Raw genomic sequence first — 27,664 nt, 5'->3', positions numbered from 1 at the left:
CCGCCATGAAAGGTTGCTTTCTGCTCTGTGCTGCTCTGCCTTGGACCCAGGTGAGTATGGACTGAAACCTCCAGTAACTGTGCACTAAATAAACCTTTCCTTCCTTCATTTTGAGTGTCGGGTATTTGTCCCAGCAATGAGAGAACAGTAACTAAGACAATGACATAGACATTTATATTACTTTTTTTAGAGACACTTCTCCCTCTTCTGAAGTCCTCTTCTGAAGTCCTGCTTTATGGCTGGTATTGGTCTTTCCAAAAGCAGCAGATGGTTCTCTCCTAGGTCTCTGGCCAGGGCATCCTTTGTAGGAATCTCTGAGTGTGGGAGACAACTTTGAGTTACTTTGTTCTTCAGTACAGTAGACTTCCCTTGTGCTGTGTATAGCTCAGGGACCCTGTGGCAGTTACTGTTACTGATGATATGATCAGGTGATCCTTTTTCCCCCCTTTTTGATCAGTATAGCCTAGTGATTTTGCAGATTTACCCTCCATTTGGCCTTGCCTGGTATCTCATGAGTTTTTGGCAGGAATAGCATAAAGGTGATTGTATGTTTTTACTTTTATCCATCGGGATACACATCATTTCGATTTGGTCCTTCTGAGTGAGATACTTAAACACTTAGTTCTAAGTTGGTGCTTACCAGGGTTAGTCTTTTCCCCATTGTAAGTAATAAATGTTTCCAGTTTGGGATGTAGCTCCATGCCAGTGTGTGGCCTAGCATCCCCAAGACACCGGGATTGATCTCCAACACCTGAAAAATTTTTTGTGGAGAGATACTTTGGAACTCAAAAAACTTTCTCCATCTCCTTGTAGCATCCATTGATGATTCTTTTACTGAATAAGTTTTTGATGGTTTCCACCTGGCAGTTTTCTGATTCTTTTTATTATCCTCACATTTGTGAGTTAGCTTTTAGTCCTTTTGGGGTTTTTTGTCTATTTGAGACAGGGTCTCGTGCAGTTCGGGGTGGCCTTGCACTCACTTTGTAGTGCAGGCTGTTCTCGAACTTATAGTAATCCGCCTACCTTAGCCACCTGAGTGCTGGAATTACTGACATTCACCACCATGCCTGGCTAGTTAGCATTTAGTCTTGACTATGTGCATAGATCCATAGGTTCCTATCTTCTCTTCACTATCATTATTTATTTGGGGACTCTGATAGACACCCTCTCTTGGTGGCGCCTGTGTCTTTTTGACATGTCTTCCTCCTTCTTTAAACTTTATTATTTTATGGCATAAAATAATCTCCTGACTCACTTTTTACTTTCTCTGCCCTCTGAATCAATAGCTAATTCTCTGAGGAGCCTTGATTCCTTGTACTGGAACATTGGTATTGAGGCTAGGATACAGACACTAGAAAGTATTTTTGTTCCTGAGGTGTCTTTGCTTCTTGCCTTCTTGGGGAACAGAGCCAGGAATTGAGTGCATGTGTTCATGAATGTATATTAATGCACATGAGTGCATATGTGTGTGGTTATGAATTTGGGTGTGGGTATATCCATATCTCTAGTGTTTTGATCTGTGAATTTTGACTAATAAAGAAACAAACACATATTTATTCACACACCTCCATCTTCAGTCTAGTACTGTAGAATTCACTGCAGCCTTTCCAGAATAGCTGTTTCCTTGATCACTGGGAGAGACTGGCAGGCTCAGCTGGGTCCTTGTCAGTGACCACCTCCCTGCTGCAAGCCTCACAGGCTGTGCTAACACCAGCTGCCAGAAGAACAAGGAGGCAAGACATCTCTTAGTTGCTAGCCCTCCCTTTAAGAAATGTTTCAGCCATAACTGGAGCAATCTGCTCTTCATGAACCATCATTTGGTCTTAACTACATAAGGAGTTGTACATTTAATGGTCAGTACCATTAAATCCTTATGTCAACGATTCTGTAAGCTTATTTTCAGAAGGGTGTCTTGATTATTTTTTTCTCCTTGGTGGGACGAAATACCCAACACCCAAAATTAAGGAAGGAAAAGTATATTTAGCTCACAGTTTGTGGAGGTTTCAGTCCGTATTTGGCTTACTCCAAGGCAGAGTGACACAGGGCATAGGGCAGCAGTTCATGGTGGTGGAAGACAGCAAAAGCAACAAGAGCAAAAGGGAGGAGCAGCAGCAGAGAGCTAGTCTCTTTCCCCACCTTACACTACATGCAGGCTGCCCACACCAGACTGGGGGTAGCACTCACACCCATAATCCCAGCGCTGGACCATGAATCAATTAAAAACTCTAGAAGCCCGACCCATGACTGCATGAGGCTTTGGGGGACATCTGGACACAAATCATAACAAAGAGCTTGTAAGATCTCTGTTCCCCGCTAGCTCCTGTGGCCTTACAAGCAGGTGGGTGCAGTCGCCTCGAGTATCTAAATGTGTTACTCGAGTACCACTGTCACTTTTGTCTTCATAAGTTAGTTTACTGCTTCCTCAATGCCAGTTGATTGTAATATAATAAAATATATAAATATAATATATAAATAAAATGCCGTGGTTTTAGGAATTCTTACTCAACAATGAATAACCACTAAGACAACAATATGCAATGTATTAATGAAACTGTGCTAGTAATCAGTTTTAAAACTGTCTCATTGCTGTTTTTTTCTCAATAAATTTATTTTTTAAAAAAGGAATTCTTAGTATTCTTAGGTGTCTGCTTTATACTTTCATTGTATAGTTTCAAATGGTTTTGCTGTATATCAGAAACATTTTCTCTAATTATTGATATACTTTTTAAAAACAGTTTTACTAGGACAATTTAAAATCAAGAGCAAGCTAGCATCTTAGCATAAACAATTGTATTTGCATTATTATACTAGAATTGTTAGGTTTTTTATCACTAAAAATACATTTGTAAAAATACATTTAGTCAACCTTTAGTGATAAAATATTAAATGACATATAAAACATTTACCTACCTGTGTTACTTGTTAATTGACTGTCACTTAAGTATAATACGCTTATTTACTTTATAAATATATTTCAGTTTATTAATGTTTAATCTCTAGTCATTATAATGACACTGCCTCAGCTGTATAAGGTAACTTGTTTGCTATTTGCATATCAAACTATCATAACACAATTATATAGCCATCCTGTAAATGCAAATCTGAAAAAGCCCATCATCATGAACACTGTAGTTTGGAAGTTATCAGTATGATAAAATGTCTTTCAAGTCTTACACTTTTTTTTTGTTTGTGGTACCAGAGATTGAACTCAGGACTTTGCACTTGCCAGGCAAGCATTTATTCCATTGAGCCATCTCCCCAGCCCCCTCAAGTCTTACATCTTGAAAAGACCTATACATTTGGGAAAACACAAATGTATTTAATATACCATGAGGTTACCAGTAATTAGCATCACAGCTATATAGAAACCTACTCTTAAAGCAAAATTTAGATTCCTTTAATAGTTTTATATAGAATTTTTATCAATTTTTTATTAAGAATTAAAGGATATGTTTAGAACTCTTACAAAGTTAGGAAACAGCGTTAATGACTTCACATAGATGTATTACCCATTATAAGTGTAGAGTGTATCTCATGCTATAACAAAATGCTTATTCAATCAAATCCAATAAATGTGGATCCAGCTTTTAATAGTAGGACAATTTTTTTTTTTTAGGACCAAATTTAAAGAGATGTCAAGATATTTAACCACTTTGTTTAAATTTTATATATCAAGTGTATAAAAGAGAGCACTTGTTACTTTGCATGTACTCAACTTTTGTAGTTCTTTCTTTCTTTTTCTTTTTTTCTTTCTTTTTTTTTTTTTTTCCAGTAGGAAAATTTATTGGAGAAAAGGAATTAGGAAGAGGATAGCTCCTGAGAGACAGGAGGGGTCCTGAATGGGTTGCCCTAAACTTTTGTAATCTTAACTTCATATAAACTTAACTTTAATGCTTAACCCTACAGTCTTTTGCTTTCTTATGTGTCTGTAGTGCCAGATATATAGGTTGAGTCATAAACTACAGTAATAGCTATTTAACTAATCATATGCTGATTACTGAAAACATTTTACAGGCCAACACTGAAATAATCGCTTTAAAACAATTTCTTTTTGAGTAACCAAAAGCCTAATAATGAAAGACATTAGAAACTTAGTAAAATATAAAACCTTTTCTTTATTTAATCTAGTTTTAAAAACTTAACCAAAAGGCATACTGATCAGAAAACTCCTGGCTGTCAGCGCTGCCCATAAGTCTCCCACTTGTGCCCTCCAGGGATTTTTATCTGGCTTTTTCTTTTTTCCCAACTCAGTTTTCATTCTGCAGAGCCAGTTTCTCCCCACCTCTTCTCTTTTACTTTCTCAAATAAAATTTGCCACAGAAGATGCCTCTTTTTGTATGTCCCATCTGGGTCACCAAGAAAAATGTCATGGGCAGGCAGGGTCTGAGGGTCCCCTAGCTGAAATACAGATTTTAACCCACTCTTTTAAATTTAAGTATGCAGGTTTCTGACTCTCTTAGAGGAAAAAGAATTTTTCAGAATGGGTCAGTGCATGAGGTGTGAGAAGGATTTATCAGGGGGAAATAGAGGATGCGCTCAAGGGCAGAGTGCAGGTGCTCAGAGAATTGAGGCACCTTGGCGTTGTATTTGTTCTGTTCTCTTGCTACAGTTTTCTTCAGGGCTCCTATTGTACATAAGTTGGGTCTTCTTTATCTTCAGTATTTGACTCTTCTACTTTTTTAGTCTTTTTAATTTTTTTTGAAAGTGTTAACATTTCCAGCCTTTTTCTCTTAAAGCATTATCTATTATTTTTTTTATAACCCTTGTTTCTACTAGTTAGATCTTCCTTTGAGTGTATTATTATTATTATTATTATTTTTATTTCTGATTCTTTCCCTGACCTGTGTTTCCTACTAACTTCTGGACAATTGCTGGGGCTGTTATAATTTTGATTTCTGTTAGCCTTTCACACTATACATCATTTCTTAAAAGTATTGTAAGCTTGTTTTGAGGTAGCATAGTGTCCATCTGTTAGCATCATTTTGTATTGTGTATTCACTGTCTTAAGAGGTTTGTTTTATATTTCTTTATTCCTTATAACTAGCATGAGATATGGTAAAAATATGGAATGTTGACATTTAAAATTTTTTCACAGTAATAAACACATTGCCATTCATTGCTCTCAGAATCCTCTGTCTGACTTTGAACACACTTATCCCATCATTCTTGCCATGTTTTGAAGCAGTTCTGGAAGATTTCTTTCATCAGTGTTACAGTGGCTTCATTTTCTCAATAGATTCCAAACATTTACTGTTCATGCCAGCTCAGGTAACTAAGGTGTGTGAGGACACAGCGTAACATTTTTGCAAGCCTGTCTTTTTGTCAGATGGCACACAGCGGCACCATTCACTGTGGTTTTGGAATGAATACACTCATGAAAGAACTTCTACAACTGCTCCAGAAAGTAGCAAGAATGGTGGGATAAGTATGTTCAAAGATAAAGGGAGGATTATGAGGAGGTTTCATGACAATAGGACTTTTACTATAATAAATTTGAAAAATTTAGACATTCATTACATATTTTGATGATACTTCACATTAGATTTGACTGCTACCATTCTCTCTCTCTCTCTCTCTCTCTCTCTCTCTCTCTCTCTCTCTTTCTCTCTCTCGTATTTAGGACAGGGTGTACAGGATCTCAGTGTGTAGATCGGACTCATAGTGATTCTCCTGTTTCCAGCCTCCCAAGTGCTGGGATTCCAAGCGCACGCTGCCACACCCAGTCTCAGTCACCATCTTCAGTGTGCCCCAGCATGGCAGGCCTGGCCATTGTCTTTTTCTTATTTTTATGTGATGTTGGTTTGTTTGGTCTTTTCAGTACACCCTTCTGTCTGTGTGTGATGTGTAAGATTATGTTACCTTGCTGCATGAGCTCTTGTTCTCTTTCCTCACTTTATTTGACGTTTCTCTTTTCTGTCTTCCTGGTGTGCCTATCCTCGTCAGCATGGGTCCTGTTCCTGCAGGTTCTGCTCAGCACTGTGTTGTCTCTTAAGAGTGTGGATTAGCTCTGCAAGTCTGTGGTACCCTAGAGGCATGTTCTGTGTTGACCCACCAGTGTGTGCTTGTGCCCATTTACACATCCTTCTCAGCTGTGCTCCTGGTATGGAGGGCCCTTGCTGGGTGTTGCAGGGTTTTTCTGCTCTGTGGTCTGGCAGATTCCCCTTAGCATCCTCTGCTGCTTGTCACATAGATGCTGATACCATACAGGGCCTATTTTGTTGTGTTTGGGGATTCTTTGCATGGAGTTTTGATGTTGCTGCTTATTTGTTCTGACTTTATGAAGGAATATGGAGAGCTTAAAGTGCTGTCACAGAATTCACATAGCATTTTTCAAGTTTAAATACTGTGAACATCATGCTAGCTTCCATTGCAACTGTATTAAATTTGAACTAGTAGCTGAAAGTTGGCTGCATGTGTTACATTTCTCTTACTCATAGCTAACAGATTTCCTTCTGTATCATCTACAGCTAGATTGGTGTAAAAACTAAATTTCCTTTATCTTCAATGGCTTCTGAAATTGATTAGCTAGAGAAAATGTGTGGTAGGAAGAAATTGATGTGAATAATAAATACCTGGGGGCTGGGAAGATAGCTTAGTGGTCTAAGCACCTGCCTGGCAAGCACAAGGACCCAAGTTTGATATCCAGTACCACATGCCCTGCTGGCCCTGCCCCAGGCCCACCATGCCAGCCACCAAAACCAGGAGTGGTGGCATATGCCTCTAATCCCAGCACTGGGGAGGCTGAAACAGGAGGATCATTACAGGTCCCAGCTTCATAGCAAGACCTTGTACCAAATACATAAATTTAAAAATATAAATAAATAAATACCTGTATGTTTGCAAACTTGTCAGCAGCATTGTTGAAATTTTAAAAAATGTTTAAAATAGCTGTTTTGAGATGTAATTCATACCATGAATTACATAATTCTTGCTTCATTTTTAAGCACCAGGAATTGGACCAGGCCTTCCATGCACCTGCCAGCCATGTACTGTGCCACTGAGCTGCCCCTCCAGCCTGGGTTCTCTGATTTGAAGTGTACTCTCAGTGGGATTTGAGTACATTCATAGACCCATGCAGCAATCCTGACAGTTTATAGCAGCTCCAGTCTATCCTGCCTCTCTTTTCCCTAGTTACAGAGAGGGCTTTGACCTGGACCCCAGCTTTTGGCAACAGCTAATCTGCTAACTAGACTTATTTACCCTGCATTCTGGACCAGTTCTGTTTATTTGACCATGTTTCACATGAACAGAATCTTGTACATGTGGTCCTTTGTGAACGGCTTTTTTACTTGGCATAATGTTGCCAAAGCTCATCCATGTTTAACATATATAAGTTTGGGGTTTTTTTATTGTTTTATTTTTTGTTATTTTGAGACCAAAATGATGTATTGCAGGCTGGCATTGAAATTGCTTGTGTACTCCAGGCTGGCTTCAAACTCATAGCGATCCTCCTGCCTCAGCCTCCTGAATGCTGGAATTACTTGAATGTATTTTTTTTTAAATTTTATTTGTGTGTGTGTGTGTGTGTGTGTGTGTGTGTGTGTGTGTGGCCAGTTCAGCCCACCAGGGGGCGGGGCTGGCTGGGTGCTGGGGGATTGAACTGGTGTCCCTGTGCTTTGCTAAGCTTGTTCTAAGTAGGTGCTTTAGACCACTGAGCCATCTCACCAGCCCCACTGAATGTATTTTTAAATTAAAGTTGTCTTGTTTTATTTTTCAGTAATATTCTGTGGTTTGGATAATTCACATTTTACTTACCTATTAATTAGTTAATGGATGTTCATTTTCTTCTCTGTCTTGATGAATAATGTGGTCCTTAATGTTCATGAATCAGCTTTTGGATGTTCACTTGTCTTGTACTGACCTTGGAATGAGCTTGCTGGTCACGTGGTAACTATGTCAAATCTTTTAAGTAACTGTGTAATAATTTTCCAAAACAGAGCACCATTTCTTATTTCCAGAGGCAGTATGTCAGGGCACAGTTTCTGTGTGCTTGCCAGCTCTTACTGACTTTTTGACTATAGCCACAGTGCTGCTGGGTATGAGGTGGTATCTTGTACTTTTGATTTTCATTTCAGATATTTAGTGGCTATTTCATGTGCTTGTTGGCTCTTTATCCTTCTCTGAGAATGTTTGTTTAGCTTCTTTGCCCGTGTTTGTTCATGTTGTTTTGATTTTTCTTTTTCAGATAGGAAAGGGAAGGGAGAGTGTATTACTGTGGTACCTAAGCTGACCTGGGCTTGAATGATCCTTCTGCTTTAGTTTAGCCTCCTGAGTAGCTGGGATATGGTGTGGTTGGCTCTTTGTCCATGTTTTAAAGTTAGATTTTTGTTCTTTTTGTTACTAAATTATGAGAGTGGTTATGTACCAGATATATATCATTATTATATATCATTCTGTGGATTGTATTTTCAGTCTATAACCAGTAGCTGTTATTAGGACCACACTTTAACCCTAACCAACTGAGTTAACCGGCCACCACCAGTAGTTTTTAAAGTGCAGAAGTTTTAACTTTCAAATCAACTTCCTCTGCTTTTTCTTTGTACTTTTGTTGTCTTGTTTAAGAACGTTTTTGTTACACCAAGGTCAGTAAGATTTACTCTTGTCTTTTCATTTTAGAGTTTTATACTTTTAACTCTTTGTGTCTGTGAGTGATTTATTTTGAGTTAATTCTTAAATATGGCTATGAATTCTTTTGCACGTCACTGTTTAGTTGATGTACAAGTTCTGAGATACAATATTTTCATTTTTGTCTTTCTTTCCCCAACTGTTTCTTTCTTTCCCCTTTCCCTCACTCCTTTCTTTTTCTTTCTTTTCTTTTTTCTCTCTTTCTTTCACTGCCTTCAACTCACTATGTAGCCCAAGATGGCCTCTGCCTTGGCTTTCTTAGTGCTAAGATTATAGGCATGCACCATCATGCTTGGCCATTTTTTTTTTTTTTTCAATTCTAAGATTTTTTGAAACATGAGTTGTCTAGATTACTGTTTCTCCTTTTTAACCCACTTGTGTTTTTAGTTTCTTTCTTTTTTTAAAAATCTTTTATTTATTAATTGATTTTGTACAGGGTCTTACTATACAGCTCAGACTCCTAGTGATCCTCCTTTCTCAGCCTCCCCAGTGCTGGGCATATAGGTGTCTGCCACCACAACCAGCTTTGGTAGCCAGCTGGGCAAGGGACTGGCATGACAAGGGGATCAAATTTGGGTCCTTGAGCTTGCCAGGCAGGTGCTCAGATTGCTGAGCTATTTCCCCAGCCATTTAGTTTCATTTTTATAATCTATTTCTCACTTAAAAATACTGGGCTCATAGAATGTGATGCTATAAGTTCAGTGAGGGTTAAAAAGGGTAATTTCATGACCCATGTGGTCCTTTTTCATCTCTCTCTCTTTTTTTTCTTTTGCCAAACTGGGAGTTGAGCTCAGGTCCTTGTACTTGCCAGGCAAACGCTTATTTTACTGAGTCATCTTCCCGGCCCTTTTTCATCTGTTATGTGCTGTGAAAGATGAATACTCACCAGTTGGATGTAATGTTACATCTCTTAGATCAGGCTTGATAAGTTATCCTTAACCATTACTTTTAAATCTCTTACATTGCTAATTACAGTGTGTTAAAAACTCCCAAAGCCAGGCATAGTGTGCAAGCCTGTTGTGTGATCTGCAGAGAAGGCTGAGGCAGGAGGAGTGCTCAGATCCAGGAGCTTAACCTGATGAGACCTCATGCCAAAACCAGAAACAGAATAAACAAATAGTACCAAGATAGTGAACTTTTCCTTTTGTTTTCCCCTTGTAGTTGTTAACTGTATGTTTTAATTCTTAATATCAAAAGTTTCAAGCAGTATGAAGGAAAGAGAACAGCATACTCCCTTGCCTGCGCCTGTGAATGCCATGCATATGTATGGCCAGCTTTATGTCCTGCTCTCCCTCTGCTCCTGGCTGTTGTGGAGGGAGCAGCCCCTCACGCCCGCACACCCTGCAGCCTGGTGGTAGCACTGGCCCCATGTCCATCCAAAGTGTGTGTGTTGTCACGTCCTCTGGGCCCGTCTTCCACTGAACACTTGGAAAAAACTTGAAAATGCTTTAATCGTGGGTACTTTCTGGAAAGTTCTTACAGGAGGCAGCTTGATCGTTACTTGTTTCTGATATTTTCAAAATCATGTTTCAGTGTCTTCTGGCTCTGGCTGTTGCTATGAGAAGGAAGACGTTCTCATTTGTGTTTCTTGTGGGTAGTCTCTCTGGTTTAAAGACTATCTCGTGCAGTTTTGCTATGATACAACCACTAAAAGTATGTCATAAGTCATTGGATGATAGTCACTTTGAGCATTTTGAGGGTTTTTTGGTTGTTTCGGTTTAGTTTTTGATTTTTTGAGACAAGGTCTCGCTTGTAGTTCAGGCTGGCTTTGAACTCACTGCAATCCTATTGCCTCAGCTTCCCAGTGCTGGGGTTACAGATGTGTACCACCATGCCTTGTTTTGGAGTTAAACTCTGTACTTTTTACTCCAAAATGGTGATTAGTATTCTCTAAACAGCTGAATACCTAAGTGAGTGCTTGCTATGCATGAAGAACCCATAGTAGGCCAGGATCTTACCTATGTCTGTTGATGTGGAGAAACATGGTATCTTCTCTTTCTGTAGCACTGTTGGAAGTGATTATGAAGAACGGAAGCACTGCTGGAAGCAGCCCGCACTGCCGGAAGCCTGCGGGGGGCGGAGAGCAGAGCAAGACCAGCTGTACAAAGGATAGCTCTGCTGGGGGCACAGAGAGTGGGAAGGCCTACACCCGAGACCAGGTGGAGGGCGTTCTCAGGTAGGATCTCCGTCCACACGTCCACATGGCTTCTGGGGGAATTTTGGATGTTACAGTGTTGGAAAATGTAGTTATACTAAGACAGATATGAAGGAATTAACTCTGAATATTTAAAAAAACATTTGATTTCCAGAACTGGGGATTGAATCGGGGGCCCTTTGCACCAAGCTGTATCCCCAGCTCTGGTTTTTTAAATTTTGAGACAGGGTCTGAGTTGCTTAGTTGCCTGGATTACATTCAAACTTGACCTCTCCAGAGTGCTGGGGATACAGGTGTGCAGCACCATGCCAGGATTGTGTCCTTGCTAGGTCTTTGTGTTAGCATGGGGGGGGGGGGGTATGTGCACTTGAGTGTTGCTGTGTGTTTTTGCAGCACCCAGAAGTCCTGGCTTTTGGTGGGGACTTGCCCCGGATAGAGTGAAGGGCAGCAGTGGTGTAGGGGCTTCCTGGGCACAGAACACGGGGGTTGTGTGTACAGCCCTGCCTTCCCATGGGCTGGAGCTGAGCTTGTCTTCTGAGGAGTGGCTGAGGGTTGAAGCTGCCTGCAGTGTGGCAGAGCACAGGAATGGGAAGGCTGCTGAGTTAGCTTGAGGGCCCAGTCACAGTGGGAATCACAGGGTTATTGTGGCTGGAGGAACTTAGTGAAGAGCCTGCAGAGCTGCTGCAGCCATGCACAGGGTTCAGCCTGGTGCCAAGGGGTGGCCAAGAGGAAGCAGCATCCAGGAGGCTGCTCCAGGCGTGAGACCAGCAAGTGCATGGAACAATTACTAAGGTCAGAGAAGAGATCAGAAGGCTGGCAAGATAGCTCAGTGGTCTAAAGTGCCTGCTTAGACAAGCTTAGGCAGGTGCAAGGGACCTCAGTTTGATCCCAGGCACCATATGCCTCACCAGCCCCGCCCTCAGGCTGGGCTGAGCTGGTCAAAAAAAAAAAAGAAAGACTCCAACTTTGTTACTTGATAAGATTTAGGGTGAGATTACAAAGGACACAAATAAATGGCTGGATGATTTTATGAAGAAAGCACAGAATCTCAGTGATCATTTTAATAAAGAATTGGAGATTGTGAAAAAGAAACAGGCAGAAATTCTGAAAATGAAAAACCCTGCTGCACTCTGGGAGGTTGAAGCAGGAGGATTCCTGGTACAAGCCCAGCCTGGGCAACTTAGTCAGACCCTGTGTCAAAAAAAGAAAAATGAAAAACTGAAAAATGTTGGGAGTGGGTGTGAGAAGTTATAAAAGTAGGCTGTCAGGATTTGTGGACAGGGTTAATGCAGTAGACCCTTTACTCAGTGATACTCAGAACAGTAAGAGGCAGCTAGAAAGAACCAAGGATTAGGGTTAGGAAGAGATAATCTAGTAGCATAAAAATTTACTCCTTGAAATCATTGCAGAAACATTTCCAAATCTAGGCAATGAAATGGATACCCAGGTAAATAAGGCATTTGGAATCTCAAGACAGGAGCAGAAGGCAGTTTCCCAGGACACATTGTAGTCAAATGACAGAAATTCAGACCAAGGAGAAAGTTGAATGTTATTACAGAAAAACACTAAATAATGTATAAAGATAAATCTATCAGTGTAACAGAATTCTTAGCACACACTTTGAGGGCCCAGAAAGTTTAAAGTTTTTCAAACCCTAAAAGAAAAAAATTGCTACCCCAGATTACTATATCCTGTGGCATTATTTTTCAAAGTTCACAGAAATACTTTCCACAGCAAAGAAAAGCTAAAGCAATTTATGACCACCAAACCAGCATTGCAGAAATTACTCAGAGAATCCTAAACAGTCAACAAGACCAACATTACTCAAGAGCCCAAAGGGAAGACTATATCTAACTGAGGAAGTAGTAAAACTAAAGGAATCAGGGCTCAGAACGTAATATAGGGACAGATACTACTACTAACTACTTTTCAGTAGCCAGGCCCAAAGTAAATGATCTTAACTCCCCATTCAAAAGATACAGACTGGTAGACTGGGTCAGAAAAGAGAACCCAACTACATTCTGCCTGCAAGAGACACGTCTCATCACAGAGTCTGAAAGCGAAAGCAAAGAAAGCACTACTGCAGGCAGCTGGGTCCTGCAAGCGAGCTGTTCTAATTTGTGACAAAGCTGACTTCAAATCAGAATGAATCAGAAGAGACAAAGAAGGTTACTATATACTGATAAAGGGAACAGTAATAATTATACATAGATATGCACTGAATGTGAATAGGCCCAGTTTCACAAAGTAGAAATTACAGGGGCCGGGGAGATGGCTCAGTAGGATAAGTGCTTGACCAGCAAACGCAAGGATCTGAGTTCAATCCCCGGTTCTAAAAAAAAAAAAAAAAAGTAGAAATTACAGATGGACACCAATGCATAGTGTGTATGTGTGTGTGGGAGATTTTAATAGTCTATTGTCACAAACTGACTGTTGAACCAGACCAAAAAAACCCCAAAACAACAACAACAAAAAAAGCCCAAAACAAAATCAAAGAAGTATCAAAGTTAAACCACATCATGGAACAGACAGATTTAACAGATTTCTTCAAAGTGTTTCCTTCTGTAACAGCAGAATACATACTCTTTTTGGTAGCCCATGAAACTTTCTCTTAAATAGATTATATTTTAGGTCATAAAGCTTGTCTGCATAATTACAAAAAAATTAAAATAATCTCTTGCATCCTATTAGATCATAATGGAATGAAAGTAGTAATCAATAGCAAAAGAAGCCAGAAACTACACAAACAAGGAAACTGAATAATATTCTTCATGATTTACCCACATATTTGCTTTTTTTATTTGATTGTTTGTTTGAAGTCAGAGTCTTACTTTGTAGTGTCAGCTGGCCTTAAATTCACTTAGGTATCCCAGGCTGGCCTTGAACTCGTGGCAGTCCTGCGTCAGCATCCTGAGTGCTGGCATGAGCACTTAGGCAGTACCAGCTTTTTGAATGTTGCTCCTCACTTAACCTCTAGTTTTATCTATTTTCTTCTAGATGATAGAATTTTGTTTCTGGTTGCTGAACAGTCCTCCATTGTGTATGTGAGTGACTTGATGATATGCTGAGGTTCTTTCTGGTCTGTTTGGGGTTCCAGGTGCCTTTTGAACCAAGATATCTATTGTTTGTCTTTCCAAAATTTTTGCAAAGATTTTGGTAATTCTAAGTTTCATCATTTAACTGTATTTCATAATTTCATTTCTTTCTTTTTTCCTTTTTTTTTTTTTTCCAGACTCATAGGGATCCTCCTGTCTCAGTCTCCCCAGCCCTGGGATTACAGGCATGAATAACCACACCTGATTTCAGGGCTGACATGGCATGTGGTACCAGGGATTGGACCTGGGTCCTTGTGCTTGCCAGGCAGGCGCTTAGACCAAGACCACTGAGGTATCTCCCTAGCCCTGTTCATAATTTCTTAAAAAATAATTTTATCTGTAGAGAATGTGTGGGGTTTTGTTTAGTTTTTTTTTTTTTTTTTCCCAGTAAGGACTGGTGAAATATCAGATCTTAGACTAGAAAAAAATATTAGTGAGGAACCTGAATTAGAGATTGACTCCATGAGTCAGTAGTTTTAGTGCCTTTTTATTCAATATATATATTTTTCTTCTGGAGACTAATTATGATTGGAATATTGTTTTGAGAGGATCCCTCAGTCGTTTACAGTCCTCAAAGGTCTTCGGCTTCTCTGAGAGTAGCCTACCTAACTTGTAGAGTACTTTCTCCATTTGCCCTTGCAGGTAACGCCACAGTGCACGAGCAGACCAGCAGCAGACACTTTCTGCTCTGGGTTTTTGTTTTTTACCTATACACAAGGGGATTTTCCCAAGAAAGCATGTTAGCTTGTTGATTAGTTGCATTATGCAAACAAGCTGCAAGGTAAGTGTTTGGCTCAGTGGGAGAAGCCACGCAACAGAACCGCAGCCATTGCGTAAGTAGAGACCTGCTAGCAGGAAGCTGGAGAAAGTGTGTGACTTTGAAAACTGATATTCTGTGGCCCTGTGGTCTGTTTGTTGTCTTTGAGTTGAAATATATTAAAAAAACAGTTGAGGAAAGTGTTGTCATAGATCTTACTCGAAGAAGTTTCTAATATGTCCCTGAGAAGAGGCCATCTCATATTTTGAGAATACAAAGATGAGTGTGAAGTTGTTATCTGGGCCGTCACTATTTTTATCATCTTAGGAGCATGTCAGAGACCACTGGTAACTTGTCTGAATTGGGAGGATTTGAATTGAAGATCTGATGTAAGCTGCAGATCTTTTTGTTCCCCCCCAGACAAGGTCTCATGGGTTACCTTGCTTGACCAACTTGGCCTTGAAGTTGTTATCATCCTGTCCCAGCCTCCTGAGTAGCTGTGCTCCAGTTCTTTAAGTAGAAGGAAGATAAATCATGTTGCTAAATGTAATAATCCTTTGTCTCAGAACTATTTCCCTAAACATCAGTTAACTTTGTGGTCTGTTTAAATAATCAGCAATTGACCTTCCTCTTCTGCCCACTATGCTTTTTGTTTTGTGTTTTTGCGTCAAGGTCTTGCCATGTAACCCAGGCTGGCCTTGAATCCTTTTGCCTCAGGGCTACAGGCTTGTGCCACCATGCCCAAATACCACCAGAGCTAAGTTCCAGGTGTGTTATTTTGGCCTTGCTATATAATATGGCTTTCTGTAGTGGGTTTCCCCTGTCACCTGCTATTTTGTTATAAAGACAAGAGGTTGGTATAGATTGTTGGTGCTGCCCAAGCTTGAGGGGCTGTCTGTTGATGGCCTTCTTTCTGGCAGAGCCCCACAGCAACACAGGGTGTCACATGGCAAGAGACAGGCAGAGGAGAGTCCATATCTTCTTTTAAAAATTCCTCGGTAAGGTGACTCTTTGGAAGGAGCAGGCTGTGCAGTATGTGACAAGGAGTACATAGCTTAGGCTATGATAGTATGAGTGGCTGTGGATTGAGTTAGGGATGTGTGTGGTGATTTCTCCTTCAGATGTGGACTCTGGGTGAATGTATTTGAAGCATTACTTGAAATATGTAGTCTTTAGCTTGCCTATGAGGGATGATGACTTTTTGGATATCTGCTGGCTTTTAAGATTTTTTTTTTTTTCCCTCTAACATGTCATGAACAACTGTGAGCGGGGAAGATGTGGCAGAGCTGGAGCATCTGAGGCTTAGTGACGTGACTCCTCCTGTCTGGTCTTCTCTCTGGCATCCTGAACTAACCTAGAGCATTAAGGCTTCTGGTTTGCCTTCCTGCACTATCTAGTAACCCTCTCCTATGCCACTAGGCTTTTATGCTCAAGACATACCACTTTGAGAGGCTTAATCTGGAATAGTAACATCTGTACATTCAAGTGAAAGAGTAATGGCTTTAGGATTGTTCGGTGTTCAGCTCATCACTGCTTTTCTGCATTCAAATAATACCTGCTTTGTTCTCACATCCAGTGCTTGTCTCAGAGTCTGTATTTATTTCTTTTCTATTTCAAATTGATTTTGGTGTCCCTGCATCTTCATCATAGCATTCATCGCCTTGGGCCTGAACATTTCTTGCCGTGTCTCCCTTCAGGTTGAAACACCCTCCTTCCAACACACGTGGTAAAGAGCACACAGTCCTGCCTTCAGAAAGCCTCCAGGCCAGGAAAGTAATCAGACAAGTAAACTTGCTGTCCATAAGGGAGGAGGTTTACATTTAGAGGGCTTTGGAAATGTACAAGAGGGGCTTTGGGCTTGGGCAGAAAGAAGAGCTAAGCTGAAGCCTGAAGAAGTTTCAGGGGCTGGCCAGGTAGCTCAGCAGATTAAAGCACCTGCTTAGGCAGATGCAGGGACCAGGGTTCAATCCCCGGTATGCCAGGCCATCCCCACCCGTGGGGTGGGCGGAGATTGGGCGTGGTGGGGTGTGCCTGTAACCTCAGTGCTTGGGAGGCTGAAAACAGGAGGATCAGTATGAGTCCAGTCTGTGTAGTGAGACCCCCATACTAAAGACCCTGTACTTAAATACATTAAAAAAAAAAAAGTTGTAGCAGCCAGTTAGCAAACCAGGAGCATCAACACAGACCTCAGAGGGACTGGTCTGCATCAGTACTGGTTGCAGGAAAGGAGTGGAGAGGGGGACACCACTGCGGGCTGACAACTCCCTGTTGAGTTCTTTTTTTTTTTTTTTGCGGAACCGGGGATTGAACTCAGGCCCTTGCACTTGCCAGAGAAGTGCTTATTCCACTGAGCCATCTCCCCAGCCCCTCCTTGTTGAGTTCTGAGATATCAAGATGCTCCAATCAGATGAGTGGATGTTTGAACCGTTACTACTCTGAGGTTTCCTGATCACTGTGTTTAAAATAGCCCCTGTGTTCTTGGTTCTATTCTCTCTTGATTTTTTATTCACCATTGCAGCATCTGAAACAGTTCCTGGCAGAAGGACAGTGAGTAAGCTACTGTTGAAGAAATAAATTGTAACCCTCATTTATTATAGGTATTATAGGTCATGTGACTTTAGGCAGTTTATGTAAACATTCAGAGCCTTGATTTCCTAGTTGGTCAAATAGCAATAAAAGCTACTGAATGAGGAATAAACGAGTGCTTTGTATAAAATAATCAACAAGGAGCAGGGGAGATGGCTCAGTAGAATAAGAGCTTGCCTGGCAAGCACAAGAGTCTGAGTTCAATCCTCGGTTCTATCAAACAACAACAACAACAACAACAAACCAAAAACAACAACAAAAAATCAACATGATCAAATCTGCAATTCTTTATGTAAAATCTTTGTAACCAGATATAGTTTGGAATTTGGAAGTCTTTTTATCTTTAGAAAGTTGGAAAAAAGAAAAAAGAAAGTTGGTATTATTAGACACAATAGGCACTAATTTAGCAGGATCTGGGGCAGCAGACTGTAACCAAGTGGTAGGACTTTGGCAGCAAAATAAACTCACAAAAATGGGTTAAATGAAGACTGTGATAGCTTTATTTCCTTTTGGGCTAGATTTTACCTTTGAAAGACCAAGTTGGGTTTTAGAGTAACTTTCGTTGTTCAGAGCTTTGTGGGTGCTCAGCATGGTGTGGACATGTGGAGCTGGGCCTGAGGCAGTAAGTCAGGGCTCTGTCAGTGCTGCTGGCCCTTGGACTTAGTTGCCTTTTTCAGTCACCTTGTGTCCACTGAGCATCTCACTGAGAGAGGCTCAAAAGGTGAAGATTTCTGTTTTGTTTACTTGTCTGTTTCAGATGCGACAAGAGTACTAGGGCATAGTTGATACTCACTTTTTATGAGTAAATAAGTGGCATGTTGAACTAAAAATTGATGTGTTAACCTTTTTAAGTACCTAAAGTAGAGAAAAATTCAATTTTAATTATTACTAGTTTTGGCTGAGTGTGGTGGCACATACCTGTTATCCCAGAACTCTGACAGGCAAAGCAGGAGGATTACAAATTTAAGCCTAGCCTGGGCAACAGAGTGGGATCCTGTCTCAAAATTTAAAAATATAAAAATAAAAGGGTTTTGAATAAAGCTAGATAAAAGGCCCTAGATTCCATCCCCAGTCCTTGAAGGAAAAACAAATGAACAAACACAACTAATTTTTGAAAGATGATACAATGATTTTTTTTGTTGATGTGGTTATAAGAAAATTCTATATATTTCTAGTCTTATACAATATTTTCTCTTTTTTCTTCTAGTTCATATAACAAATAGTAAATGCTTCCATTATGAAAGGCAAACTAAGGCTCATTCACTTCCAAAATATTTCCTGAGCATCCACTGTGTACCAAGCACTTGGCTCCTAGGCTCAGTAGTTACAAAAAAAATTGTTGGGTCATTGCACTACGTGCTTGCTTGCTTTCTGTCTGTCTGTCTGTCTGTCTGTCTCTCTCTCTCTCTCTCTCTCTCTCTCTCTCTCTCTCTCTCTCTCGTATTTAGCACAGGGTCTATAGGGTCTCACTACACAGTTCAGACTTGAAGTGATTTGCCTGTTTTCAGCCTCCCAAGTGCTGGGATTATAGGCGCACACCACCACGCCCAGTCTCAGTCACTGTCTCAGTGTGCCCTGGGGGTGGGGCCAGCCTGGCACTCCAGGGATCTAACCCTGGTCCCTGTATCTGCCTAAGTAAGTGCTTTAAATCTGCTGAGCTATCTGGCTGGCCCCTCATTTCACCTGTTTCTACTCTTGTTGTCAGAGTGCCAAGCTGTGGTTCACTACTGAGGTCATAAGGTACAGTGCTGTAGACAGTGTCAAGACTGCGAGGAGTGAGCCTGGGGCCTCTCAGGGCTTTGTGTTCCTGCCACTCATGGACCCTGCACTATGGCTTCTGTGATGCCAGGGCACAAGGCTATGAAAGAAGTTGGCATTCTAAAGAACTGCTTGTTCTCTGCTTCATTTGAAGTGGTTTTCTGTTCCTATTATATTTTAAATCCTCCAGGCTTGAATCTTTTTCATCTTTAAAGTAAGTACAAATAGAGATTGGATTTAATAAACATCTTTGGGTTCTATGTTGTATTTTAATTATAAAGGACTTGGGAGTCTTTCAAAAAGAATGACTCAGATAAATACCCAGTCATGTAATGGTGCTAAGTTAATGGTGCTAAGTTAATTTTTCTTGACATGTAAACCATTGGGTATTGACCAGTATTTGATCCCCAGTCCTGCATGCTGTGCTGGCCCTGCCCTGGAGGCGTGCTGAGCTGGTGATTGAGTCCATGTGTGGTCGTGCATGCCTGTAATTCCAGCACTGGGGAGGCTGAAAACAGAGGATCACTGGGAGTCGGAGCTGTGTAGTGAGACCCTGCCTAATACATAAAATGAAAAAATAAATAAACCATTGGGTACTGTAATAGTGCTGCATACACTAAACTTGCTTTGATACTTAGTTGGATCAACATTATATAAGAATACACTCTTGAACTGTATCTTCATTCTTAGCTGTGACATGCTTTTGAGGAATTTTTGAAATTTTTAACCACTTAAGAGTTTTATAATACTGTTCTCATCCCCATATTAGTTACAGTGAATGTCCTGTCCTTCATCTGCATTTCCTGTGGGCTCTAGTTGTGATAAATTGCACAGGGGACCTTTTTTGTGGCTTACTCTCTTAGACAAGGAAAAGGCTGGAGGAGTGTCTGCAACCACACCTAGTGAAGCAAACTACTCTGAAGGGAGGACCAACATTAAATGTTGAGAAAACAATCCACAGATGGTTAATTATACTGTTCTGAAAAATTAAGATATGTTAAGTGCCATTGTTCTTTGAAATTTACACAACATACTTTCTGTTTACAGCATAAACAAATGTAAAAATTACTATGAAGTACTTGGAGTTACAAAAGACGCAGGTGATGAAGATTTGAAAAAAGCTTACAGAAAGCTTGCTTTGAAGTTCCATCCAGACAAAAACCTCGCGCCTGGAGCAACAGATGCATTTAAAAGTAAACTTAAAAATTAAACTCTTTAAAACTATTTTACTAATATCTTTTTAGAATTCATTTTGCAAGGGATTGAAATACTCAATTCTGCATTCAGACTGGTGCATTTAGAAACCAGCACAAGCAGGGGCCTGTGATGTGCTTTAAAATTTTAGTATTAGTATATTTCATCCAGACCCAGAGCAGTGCTTTGGTTTCATGAGAGCAGCTGCCAGCTCGATGGTCCTCAGTCTCTGTCCTAGGGACTCCTCCTGCATGCTGTATCCTGAGAACTGTGGGCTGATGATGTTGCAGGACTCCTAGTATGTTCCATCTGGTTCTAAGTCAGACTAAAGATAGAGATTTGCGAGATTTTTTTTTACTAGAGAATGTCTAGAATTGGAATGTCAGAACAGCATTCTGCCAGGGTTCTTATATTTATATTAAACCTGTCCACTTGCATTTTTCAGATGCATGTCTGACCAGTATGATGTTTTTGTCTTTTTAAAAGGTGGTTTCTTGGGCTGGCCAAATAGCTCAGCAGATTAAAGCACCTGCAAGCAGGCTCAGGGGCTGGGGTTCCATTCCTGGGCCTGCCAGCCAGTCCCACCCCTGGGGTGCGCTGAGAAGCAGTTGAGACTGGGTGTGGTGGCATGAGCCTATAATCCCAGCTCTTGGGAAGCTGTAAACAGGCCACTATTAGTCCGATCTAGTAGTGAGACCCTGAACACCCTGTAGACCCTTCCCTAAAGTACATAAAAAAAAAGTCGGTTTCTTTTCTCTTGCCTTATTCTCACTTTTTTCATTTTGCTTCTCAGTATTCTTTTAATCTTTCATCACTTAATAAATGTTGGAGAACTGACAATAACTTCATATTTTGTTACAATTTATTCATGAAATTTCTGGTTCAGAGCAGAATGCTTAGCTTTGTGATGGGTTGTTCCTGTGAATCAGGTGCTCATAACCGGCTGAGCAAAGCACTGGGGTCTTGGAGTAGAACAGGAATAGCACACTTACTTTTACATTGTTTCCTAAAGATAGAAGGTTCAATTGGTCCTGCATACAAATAATATTAAAATTGTTTACAAAATGCTTTTGTTCCTTGGAGGAAGTTGCTAAGCAGTATACATTTGGAGATTCCTATTATATTCCAGTAAAAACACTGCCAAAGCAGGTCTGGTGGATCAAGGTAAAATGCCACCTTTAACAGTGACATCCTTTTCAGTTCCTTAAATGAAAAGTCACTTGTTGAAATTATAAAAAAGCTACCTTATCAAAAAAACATGAACTTACAAATCACATTGCTGTTAGTTCATCTTTTTGAAGAACACGTTTAGAAAACAGGAGCATTATTTTCTTTCAGTACAATACTTCAGAATTAAAATTGATGCACATAATAGCACATACGTAAATTTCTAATTTACTGGTTGTGAGGTTGGGACATTCTGGCAAAATTTTTCAAATAGAATAAATATATTTAATTTGATTCATAATTTCTGTGAGGAATTTTAAACTTCAGTAAATATAAAATGTTCGTCATGTGTGCAGTCACAAAGTTGTTTGTCTTGGGGTAGTCCTCAGTGTATGCACATATACTGAATTTCTAAGAGGGGAGCAGCGTGTGTGTCTCCACAGGAAGCCAGCTGGGTGCTCAGTGGGGTCTCACAAAGGTGACTGTATGTGGGTATGGTGCATTTCAGAGATTCATGCTCTGCTTTGCAGAATGAAAAACAGCACTTCCCAACATGCTGGAAGGTGATTTACCTCTATGAGAGAGGCTCACATGCACAATACACAAGAGAGTGTCTGTAGAGCAGAATGCCTGTTTATTAGTCCCAAAGAGGACCAGAATTGGGAATTGGTTGATGAGCCCATTCTTCATTGAGTTGAAACTGAATAAAAAACCCAAGTTGTAATTGCAGATGCTTCATAAGCAAGTGTAGTTGGAAAACGTTGCAGTGAGTGTCATCACACAGAAATGACAGATCTCATTCTTGTGGCACCAAGCATTCTTTTTCATTACTTCCTGCATCGTTTTGTGTTTTACCAGTTTAACTTTTGTTTGTCTAAGCAGAGTTAATATTTTGGTTTTTTTTATACAAGAGGTGAAAAGTATAGATTGATTATAACTACTGTTACAACCACTTGCTTTTTATTTTCACCAAGGATACAAAAGGAGCCGGGGAGATGGCTCTGTTGGGGAGATGGCTCAGTGGAATAAGCGCTTCCTTGGCAAGCGCAAGGGCCTGAGTTCAATCCCCGGTTCCACCAAAAAAAAAAAGAGAGATGCAAAAGGAAGAGGTAATTGGTTTAAATTAGATAGATGTTTCATATGAGTGTTTACAGCTTTAAAAATAACAGATTATATCCAAGGACAGTGTACTAAATGTTACTGTTTCTTCTTTTGGGATTTTAAGTTTTCCAAAGCATAAAAATTATATCTACATATAGAGTAACTTCCACAATATATCTAAGCACATTTAAAAATATTCTAGTGGAATAGATCCCTTTCCTTCCTGTCAGCATGTGTGACACTGAGGTTCCAGGCTGGGACGCAGCTCAGGTGGAGATCTGGCCTTGCCTACATAGGGGGTAGGCCTGATCCAGTTCCACAAAAAACAGATGAAGAAGCAGTCAGACCAGCAGTTAAGTCCTCTTCACAGACACCCAAGTGTTGCAGAGTGAGTGGTACCGTGCCTGCGCACATGGATATGCGGGTGGTAGAGACCAGCTGTTTGTTTGTGGACAAGGTGCTGTGCTTGTGTTAGGTCTGCTTATTAAATATTAACGTCTAGAGTGTAGGGGTAGGAGGAAAGGAGTTCTACATTTTGGCCTTGTTCTTACAGAGCAATGCAGGGAAACGAGGTGGTAGCAGTCAGATCAGAGTCAGTGGAGAGGCCATCACAGGGCAGGGGCAAATAAGACTTCTCCAGAGGTGAGGGTGACTGCGTGGTAAGAGGAGAATAGGGTGCTCACAGAGGTGAAGTGGGGATGAGCAGTGGCTTCAAGGTCAGCAGGGTTCCACTTTCAGGAATACACGTAGGCACTCTTCCTATTTATTCCTCCTATAACTAAGAACCTTAAACATTATATAGTGTACAAGTAAGACAAATATTGGAAGACTGAAAGGTGGAAGAAAAGGGCTGACTGGTTAGGGGTTAGAATGACATGGTAGCGTGAGCTGCTTGCATGTTATTTTTGTTTTGCTTAATATATTCCAGATTGGGTGCTAGAGGAACAGACAACCCAAAACACCAGTGGCATAGATAAAAAGTCTGTTTTCTTTAGCTAAACAACCAGCAAAGTGACAGCCTTAAAAACCAGAAAAACAATTGCTACTGTACTACAGTGAAATACCACAGACCTGAACTGACCCCACCTTTGCCCATTCCAGCAAAGTCCAGGCTGCCCAGCCCTCTGTGTGAGGAGAAGGTTGGATTTTTAAGAAGGCTCCTTTCCATTTCCTTCCCCTTTTCACTCTCTCCTCTGTCACAGTATCAGTGCAAGTAATGTGGAGAGCCTAGACTTCTCCCCACCCTGGAGATTACAGAGGTGACTGTCCTTACTGGAGGAGTCTGGTGGAGCACTAGGCTCTTCCACCACCCAAGGTAGCAAAGTCCTGTCCTGTGGTGTGATGCACATACACAGAGGCATGCCTTCTCCTAACCCAAGACTTGTAGTGTGGTCTTGATGGGAAGTTGGGGGCCTTATCTCTGCCCAGGAGTAATGAGAAGCCCTTATTTTCTGTCACCAAAGTCCAAGGGACAAACCTGGATTATTGCTTCCATTGGAAGTGATGAGGTATTCTGGCCCCCTACTCTATTAAAGAGGTGTCACAGGAATAAAATTAAAACACAAGGTTTAAGTAAGACCCATAATCTCGTAATACTCCAAATAAAGTTGCAGAAAATTACTTGCCATTACAAGAACTGGGAACTTCTCAAGCTGAATTTAAAAAATCAGTCAGTAGATACCCACATGACAGAAAATTTAGAACTGCGTAGCAAAGATTTTTTAAAGTTTCATAAAAATGGTTTGATGACCAATTATGAATACACTAGAAGCTAAAAAGTAAGATTTTTAGCAAAAAATAAATAAAAAGCCTGAGCAAAAAAGTAGAAAAGAAAAAGAAGCTAGTAAAGACAAAATGCGAGTTTTACAATTAAAAGTTTTTTAAAACTATAAAGAAGCAAAGGCAAATCGTGTTTAATCTACAGGGTAGAAACAGTTTGAATTACGGGAATTTTCAAGTCAGAAATGATGGCAGCAGAAGAATGTTGCATATTCTTCAAATGCTGGAGTAAAAGGAACCATCAACCCACAATCTTATACTCGGCGAAGATAATCAAACATTTTAAGAGAAAGCAAAAATAGGAAAATCTGTCATTAGCAAACATGCCCTAAAACAGTAGCTGAAGTCTGTTCTTTCAACGAAAGGACACAATAAGAGAGTGAATCTTAAAATGGTGCTGTGGTCTTGTTTGTGCCCACCTCCCCCACATGGTTGAACCGTGATCTCCAGTGTAAGGGAACCTTGGCCAAGAGGTGCCATTGGGCACCAGGAAGCAAGCTCTCCTTAGACACCAGGCCTATCAGGCCTTGGTCCCAAATTCAGAACTGTATAAAGTTCTGCCTATGAGCTACCCAGTTTGTGAGTACCATATATTTAATTTTCCTCTTGAATTTCTAAATTATGGTTGACATTTGAAGCAAAAATCGTACCTTTGGCTGATGCAGCTCTAAATTAATGTTAACAAAATATGTAAGGCAATTACACTACAAATGTGGAAGGTAATTACACTACAAATGTGGAAATGTAACAGGAGTAAAGGGAGTCAGTATTCTATACCTCAACTGTGAAGCAGAGCTCAATACAATAATATCATTAGGTTGTAATAAGTTACATATGTATAATATAATAAATATAATACCTACAGCAACTACTAAACATATATGCAGGAAACACTATAGATAAACCAAACTGGAGTTCTAAAAAGCAGTTCAAATAAATTACAGGAATTTAGGAAAAGAAAACAAATGAAAAAATGTAAACATAGACGTAAACTAACCCGCAATTACATTAAATGCACATGATGTAAATATCAAGATTTGAGAGTAGATTGACTAAATTAATATACAATATCATTGTATATTGTTGGCTAGAAAGTCATCTCATTTATAATAACACAGACAGGCTTGAAAGTAAAGATAATGAAAACTGTATATGAGGTATGATTAAAAAGCTACAGATAATACTTATTTAATGACCCAACTCTTTAATGACTATTCAGACTCACCACTGAGGCACACCATTTAGACTGATGACTTTTTTGTTTGTTTTCCACACAGTTCTGTACATCTTGTTTATAGATCTTCAATGTCTTTTGTACAGTATACCTTGTTTATACACTACCATAATTTTTGCTGATTGTACAATATGGTAGTATTATGTTCTTACAGTACTACTTAGAAGAGTCAACAAGTAAAGGCAAAGACATCAAGTTGGAGTTTCCTTTAACCATTTCTTTGTTCTTAATATTGTAATGTACTATATACTATATACTGTTCCTCATGTAGCCACCAATCTAGGTTGTCAAACTAGGTATGAGTGTTTATATTTTTTATAAACACTATGTTTTTGTAAAACTTAGTGCATATTTATATTTTTAAAAGTAATATAATAAAAGATACATTTTTGTTAATCTCAATTAGAATATTTGCTTGAAACTATGTGATTTTCAAAATTATTTTATTTAGTTGTCTATTTATTTATTTATTTTTGTCTTCTGTAATCCAGCCTGGTCCTGAACTCACTATGTGGTTCAGGTTAGCCTCAGACTCTTAGTAATGTTGCCTCAACCTCTACAGTGCTGGGATTATGGGCTACTATCTCTCATCCTTCTTGTCATATTTACTTATTTAGAAACAGGGTAATCCCCTGTGTAATTCAGGCTGGTCTTGAACTCACTGTGTAACCCAGGCCTTGAGCTCATGGCAGTCGTCCTGCTTCAGCCTCCCAAGTGCTGGGATTACAGGTGTACATCACCATGCCTGGCCCTGGCTACTTCTAAAGCAGTTCTGAAAGTCCTCTTCAGTGAGTTCCTTTTGTTACACTGTTGTGGCTGCCTTAATGTCCTGAGTTGATTCACAACATTTATTTGTCATAGTCATTGCACATTGGGGAAGAGCCAGAAGTTGCATGTTGCCATATCTGATGAATGAGGCAAATGAGGACACTGTCACATTTTTATAAGCTTGCCTTTCTGATGGATGGCAGTGGGCAACAGTGTTCACCATGTCAGATGACACCTTCAGAATGCACTAATGATGATGGAATAAGTGTTTGAAGTGAAGGGGGAATATTTTGAGGTGGACTAATGGCAATGTCTTTTAATAACTTTTTGAAATTTAAACATTCACTGTATATTTTGATCAGCCCTTGTATCATGCAAACATTAAAAAGAAAGTAGGAATTGCAGTATTAAAGTAGATTTTAGAGTAAAAAGTTAACTAAAGTAATATGTTGTATTATGATAAAAGAGTCAGTCTCCCAAGAAGACATAATATAAATGTGTGTGCCCCCAAAAACAAAACCACAAAATATGTAAAGCAAAACTGGCAGAACTAGGAAGAGAAGACTTTGTTGTATTATCAGTTGTAGTTGTATTATGCGTTTCCTACTGCAGAAACAAAATGTTTGATAACCACCACTCAAAGGAAGAGAGGTTTATTTTGGGTCAGTTTCAGAGGCTTTAGCCTATATGTGGTCACCTGGCTCCAGAGCAGAGAAGTCCTGGTGAGGAAAAGCTCCTCGACCCAAGGCAGCCCGGAAGCAGAGAGGGAGAGTAGAGTTGGGGACAAGAATGCGCCCTTCCGGGTCACTTCCCAGTAAACCAGTTCTGCCTCCTGACAGCACACTCAACTGTGAATCACCAATGGATTAATCAGTGGGTTGATGAGTGCCCCACTGAATCCAGTCACTTTCCAAAAGCCCCACTTCTGAACTCAGGAGACAGAGGAGACATTTTAGATCTAAACAACATCCTGCTCCAGCCACTAAAATGTGCACCTCATTGTGCAAAATTTATTTAGTCCGCCTCTTAAGATTTGCCAGAGTCTCACCAGGTTCAGTAGTGCTGAGTACTCCCAAGTCCACAAGTCTCTGAGACTATGGTAGGACCTATGGTGCATGCGCCACAGTGGGCTGTTTTATCACAGGAAGCTCTGAAAGCCTGGCATCCCTGCCCTGAGTGCTCTCAGCTGTGAGCCACAATAAAAATCAAAACGAACATTAGCTTCCAGTGTACACTGGCATAAGGTAAATGTTCCCATCCAAAAAGGAGGATGAACAAACAGAAAGGAACTGGGCCAAAGGTAGATGGAAACTCAGCAAGGCAAACAATCCTATAGCTCAATGTCTAGCACCCAGCACATGTAAGATAGGAATTCCTTGCTTCAAGGGAGAAAGAAGGATTCTTCTTCTTCTTCTTCTTCTTCTTCTTCTTCTTCTTCTTCTTCT

The 27,664-nt window shown here is 40.2% G+C and overlaps 1 protein-coding gene across 1 annotated transcript in view; it reads left to right on the top strand.

Moving 5' to 3' along the window:
• Positions 1-27,664, top strand: part of Dnajb14 (DnaJ heat shock protein family (Hsp40) member B14) — a 62,407-nt gene that overhangs the window by 10,600 nt on the left and 24,143 nt on the right. Inside the window, exons 2-3 of the mRNA XM_023703890.1 lie at positions 10,630-10,801; positions 20,024-20,180. Coding sequence (XP_023559658.1) covers positions 10,630-10,801; positions 20,024-20,180 — 329 coding nt within the window. The remainder of the gene's footprint in view (positions 1-10,629; positions 10,802-20,023; positions 20,181-27,664) is intronic.

Source organism: Octodon degus, unplaced genomic scaffold (assembly GCF_000260255.1).
Source record: "Octodon degus isolate 3935 unplaced genomic scaffold, OctDeg1.0 scaffold00183, whole genome shotgun sequence".
Lineage (NCBI taxonomy): Eukaryota > Metazoa > Chordata > Mammalia > Rodentia > Octodontidae > Octodon > Octodon degus.
This window is presented reverse-complemented; position numbering and strand designations above follow the sequence as displayed.